The sequence below is a fragment of the Cryptotermes secundus genome, unplaced genomic scaffold (genome assembly GCF_002891405.2).
Source record: "Cryptotermes secundus unplaced genomic scaffold, Csec_1.0 scaffold786, whole genome shotgun sequence".
NCBI lineage: Eukaryota > Metazoa > Arthropoda > Insecta > Blattodea > Kalotermitidae > Cryptotermes > Cryptotermes secundus.
Window position 1 is genome coordinate 45,572 of NW_019725424.1, and position 5,375 is coordinate 50,946.

Sequence of the window (5,375 nt, forward strand, 5' to 3'; positions counted from 1 at the left end):
GGGTCAACATGTCACAATATTATCCTCTTTCATTTGATGACTCCAATAATCTTTGATGATGAGTATAAATTATGAAGGTGAAATATAAAACTTTTAACGTATTAATTAATTCTACAAAATTTGAAATAAACTGTTTGCACTATGCCCATACATGAGAAAGAAACAGATTCTGCAGCGCAACGCTGTACGTAGAAAACACAATGAAGGCGAAACTGAATAGATCTATGAGGATATAGATTGATGGTTTAATGCTCCTACTGACATTCGGTTGCAACGGATAGGTATGGAAGGGAGTGTACTTATGATGATCAAGGCTACGTTGAAGAAAATTTAAATAATTAAACTTTGTGCAAGCCTTACCTGAGACAACTTTATCCAGATACTCCATCTCCTGGATGGCCTCATACGTAATCTTGCCGTCATGTTTCTTCAGCACTATGTCGATCTCTTCCCGGAGATGTTCCTGTATATCCTGGTGCAATGACAGCTCGTACAGACAGAACGTCATGGTGGTTGACGAAGTCTCGAAACCCGCAACAAAGAAAACGAAGGCCTGGGCCGCCAGTGAGTTCATCGACAAACCTGTATTAAGAAGGGCTAAATGCGTGATCCTAGTTTCACATATTATAAGGCAAGCAATATCATAAGGCATATTTCAGATTAAGCGAGCTAGTAAGAGGAAAATTACTAAAATATATACGAGTGTTCGAATATTGCGTCAGAAAAAATTTCCTCATATCTCTAATGCAGGTAACAGGGTTATGACTTGCAGGAAATATATATCGTTTTCTATTCTGATAACTGCTTAAATTAACACATCATTCACTGGGAGAAATATCAAGTTCTAATTTCTTTCCTTGTTAATATTTTCTGTAGATTTCATTGCTTGATTGATGCATATGAACTTAGGCTGGGAGGTGTTAAGGAATTATCCATTAAATAACATACGGACTGAGAGGAAGTGGGAATATATATATACATAAATGTGATTTTTTTTCGAAGGTTATGTAAGAAGGGAACTTTGTAACTATATGCAGAATATGTTACCCAGAGATGTGTGGAGTGCTTTCGTTGAGAAAGCCAATGGTCAGTTCGAGCTCATCCATACAGGACAAGAATGAATGTATTTATTTACACGGAACGTATACAGGAGGTACGTACCATTCTCATCAGACTTGTTCTCCAAGTCTCCATGGCCATTCTGCTCCAGGTAACCGTGTTCTTCCTCCACTTTGCCACGATTCTTGATCTGGATAAGCAGTTGCATAAAGTCGTTGCGTTTAATGTTGTTCTTCTCCCTGTAGTTCACTGTGTCTTGGACCATACTGTGGAAATATTCTGAAACTTTGGCATCTATACTTCTGAGCTTCAAGAGGCTCACCATAGAGGGAAATAGTGCGCTCAGTGATCCAGTTAATGACAATATTATTGATGATTCGAATAATTTCCTTCCCCATCGACGAAATTCAGCGTCTGGATTCTCAAGACAATGACATTGGATTCCAAATGCACATGACGATATTATGTCTGTGCTGTACCTAGCCAAGATATCTTTAATTTCAATAATCTCTTCTCTACTAGCGGTTTCTTGAAGGATGGTTCCGAGTTCTTGCCCACAATCGACCAAAGTTTGAAACATCATCTTCATTTTGCCGGAAGTGAAAGTTGGTGACAATTTAACGCGAAGATTCCTCCATTTGTTTCCAGGAAGAAGGAACAAGTGACCAGTAAGTGGTTCAAGCTGTTCATCTATGAAGAAACCGCGATCATGGAAACTACTGAAGTCTTTAACCAGGACATTCTTAATAATCTCTGGGTCACGGAAAATGAATCCAGGTTTCGTGAACATGTATGTCCCTCCATATTTCTCACCATCTAGCTTCTTGTAAAGATCTACGAACATATGTCCTATAGATTTTCTCACAAATATCAGGTTTCTGAAATTTCCAAAGGGAAATGTTGGTTCGATATAAGGCACTTTTCTTTCCTTCCAATAACTGAAGGACTTCTTGAAGTAGATATACACCATTGTGAGGAGACAGGCTACCGCAGCACCCACTGTCAGAAGAGTGGTTTCAGGTAGGAGCCCCATGTTAACTTCAAGTCAGACCTACAGGATTATAATCACACAAATTAATCTAAACAATTAGACAAATTGATAAATAAGTTGAATTATTAGTGTTAGATTGAATCATTTGAGAGTGACACTTGTAAAATCATCCGAAACTAAATAAGGCAGCAGTGACAGGGTTCTTGTTATTAATGTGAAATACGTGTAAAGAAAATTCTAATTTCCTCTGTCATGATTAGATGGCAAATACAATCAGTAGTTACTGGTTGAGACAGATAAATATTATGACTGCATAGGCAAGATAGGCTCGTCACACTTGGAAGTGCAATGACTCTCCTAATATTTATCCTACAAATTCTTTAAATGTATGTGTTTGTTAAGTTATTATGATCCTGATTTATATTATTTTTATATATTATATGTCATTTCCTGAAGATGATGGGTCATCGGGTTGGTAGTATTATCTTTTATCAGGATTGAAATATTATCTTAAATAAGTGGAATTTAAGTTTAAGGTCTTTCATTCTGGTCCGTGAAGTTTTCTGAGTTGGTGATTTCTTTTTCTACTATAAATGCCTCTGATGATGGCTCCGTGGTGAGCCGAAACATGTAAGGCAGGTGGTGACGAGGTGGAAAACTTAAAAAAGTGTCACATTTGACGGAAGGAACTTGATTGTTAAGTGGAATTTAATTTTAATTTCGTGCATCCTGTTGTTTAATAATATACATCTTCTTTATTAAAACCGTCACAACACAACTATATCGAGGTCAGTGCCTAATTTTGGCTCTGCTACATGTTTCTGCTATTAATATTCACCATCAGGCAAATACATGGCTAACATATACACCCCTGAACTGCAGTACCAGTAAAACTGGATACAATAAAATTAATTATATAAAATTCTTGACCTAAAAATAAATAAATTAGATTATAAAAAACAAAAGTTATAGTATAAAACAAGAATAAAATTCTTCGATTGGTGCTTTACATCATCGAGTCCGTGGTTGGTTATTTGTAATTTTGTTAAGTTCCCACGGACAAATTGGAGTATTCTATATTTTGTGTGTATATAAAAACTGTTATTGGTGTCTCGTGATGTAGATGTAGTAACATTAATGTTAATTATTTAGTCGGTGCCTCATCTTACAAAGCATTGTCCGTTTTGTAGGGAATGTAAACAACGACAACGATTCTTCGGCAACGACTCTGTAAACACCTGCCCTCGGTAAACACACCTCAACAATAGAGATGCTGTTTTCTATTCCTTCAGCGCCGCGACTGTTGCTGTGCAATAATGCGGTAAACACGCCTAAAGCAATACGGGAAAATAGAAGACGGTGTTTTTCGTGGGGTCCGTACAAAGTTCTTATAAAGGAAAGTTCAATTGAGCAGCAGGAGAGCAGAAACAGAGCTGAGTTTGAGTCGCCATCCTGCCTGGCTAGAGTTTAACTGAATTGTGTTGGTAGTTACAGAACAATGGCCGTAAAGGAACTAAGCTGTGAAAAGATTTCCTGTGTGATTTGCCGTTACAGTGAGACGGTTATAAATTCGTTGCCAGGAGACGACTAGTGAAGAGTGATAATCCTAGTGAGTGTGGAGCAGTGAACTGAAAGTGAATAGAATAGCAATAGTGCTGTATTTACCTATAGTCCCCGGTTTTGAATGTATAAGTTGCAATAAATTCAATCATCAAATCCAGAACCCATCTTATGAGTCACGCGCAAAACCACCCCAACATCGTGACAATATTAAGATGGATTTTAAAAAAGAGGCTTGAGTGTGTGGATTTTATACACGTGTCCGCTCATAGGAAAAGATGGCGTGCTCTTCCGAGCATGGCAGTTAACCTTCGAATTCCTTGAATGGCAAAATGATTACTTCACTTAGAGACTATTAGTGTCCTGTCATATCCATGGCGTTTCTTAGTTGCGGTTAAGTGTAATCTTGAAAACATTTTCTGTATGCAAATTATAGTCTGATTTTGAGGGAATATCATACAATTGAAATTCCTCTAAACAAAGTCTCGCGAACGTATTTGGACCTTGAAGAGATGCAATATTTTAGGATATTTTAGAACGAGAAATTTGTCAACTTCTACGCCCCACGCAGTATTTAAGGGGATTTGACAGGCTTGACGTATGGTTAGAATGGGGTCTCAAAGAATAACTTATGCAGTTTTGGGATGGAAACATTTTGGAGAAAGTTTTATTAAGACTCGAGAATGATGTAGATTAAGTACATTAACCCTCCTGATTTTGAGGTTCTTCTGAATATTTTCAAATTTACGTTCTATTCCCACTACACACCTACAACATTTCTACCCCAAACAGAAATATCTCAATTCCGTTTAAGCAGATACTCTCTATTTTGATATGAAGCACGTAAGTACTCACTGCGGACAGATTTAAGATTTTCGTGATATTAAGAAGATGGTGAAGATACTTTATACTCTACTTTAAAGGTTAAGAGGTTTATTATCATAATAATTTGTGAGTAGGATGGAACAACCTCAGAAAGATATCCCTTGGAATGTTTTGTTATTAGCTTTACACATGGGTTCCTTTTGCGATATATGTTTTTACACAATATAGATAGTATATATATTTTGTACCGCAAATCGTGAAATTTGAACCAGAACAATTTAAACCGTCACTGAGTTATTAGCTCTAAAACAACAATAAAAATATTTTCTTTAAAAAGTTGTTTAGATTATAAGGGACAGTGGGAAGATTCCGTATTTTATTGTACTGCCTTCGGTGACGGGGGGCCAGGAAGCTAGGGGATTCTCCTCATTCACTGCCTCGTCGGCTTGGAGTTCGCCTTGCGCCTTGGGGCGTTTGGACCTTGTGGAGGACCATGGGGACAGGGAGGCGTCCGTAGGACGGTGTTCACTGACGTGACACCACTTTCCGACTCCTTTCTATTCTTCCCACTGTCGTTATATACTCGTACATATATACATTACACTCTCACTCTGGTTGGTAGCCATAGATGACACATGTAAGTAAATGAATAAACACTGGAATACAACATCTTGTAGGTGAGATAGAATCATTCGAATGTGACATTATAATAAACTTGTTTTTCCACGCAAGATAAGGTAAGATAAATATAGTACAGCATTAAACAAAATAACGGAATTATAAAGTAGTGTAATTCAAATGACTGAAGTTTGAGCTGTAAATGCCATGCAAGGAAAGTGATATAAAATGGAGACAACAGAACATACACGAGTATTCTAATGAAGTAACTTGACAATGGAGCTGAGTTCAACTCGAGACGTCAGAAGCTGCCCAGTTTCTC

At 37.4% G+C, this 5,375-nt stretch overlaps 1 protein-coding gene across 1 annotated transcript in view; it reads right to left on the reverse strand.

Annotated features, from left to right (window-relative positions):
* LOC117282044 (probable cytochrome P450 6a20) overlaps window positions 1–2,092 on the reverse strand; it is an 8,062-nt gene extending 5,970 nt beyond the window's left edge. Inside the window, exons 1-2 of the mRNA XM_033751043.1 lie at window positions 1,162–2,092; window positions 361–582 (exon numbers count right to left, since the gene is read on the reverse strand). Coding sequence (XP_033606934.1) covers window positions 361–582; window positions 1,162–2,092 — 1,153 coding nt within the window. The remainder of the gene's footprint in view (window positions 1–360; window positions 583–1,161) is intronic.
* Window positions 2,093–5,375: the final 3,283 nt, after the last annotated feature.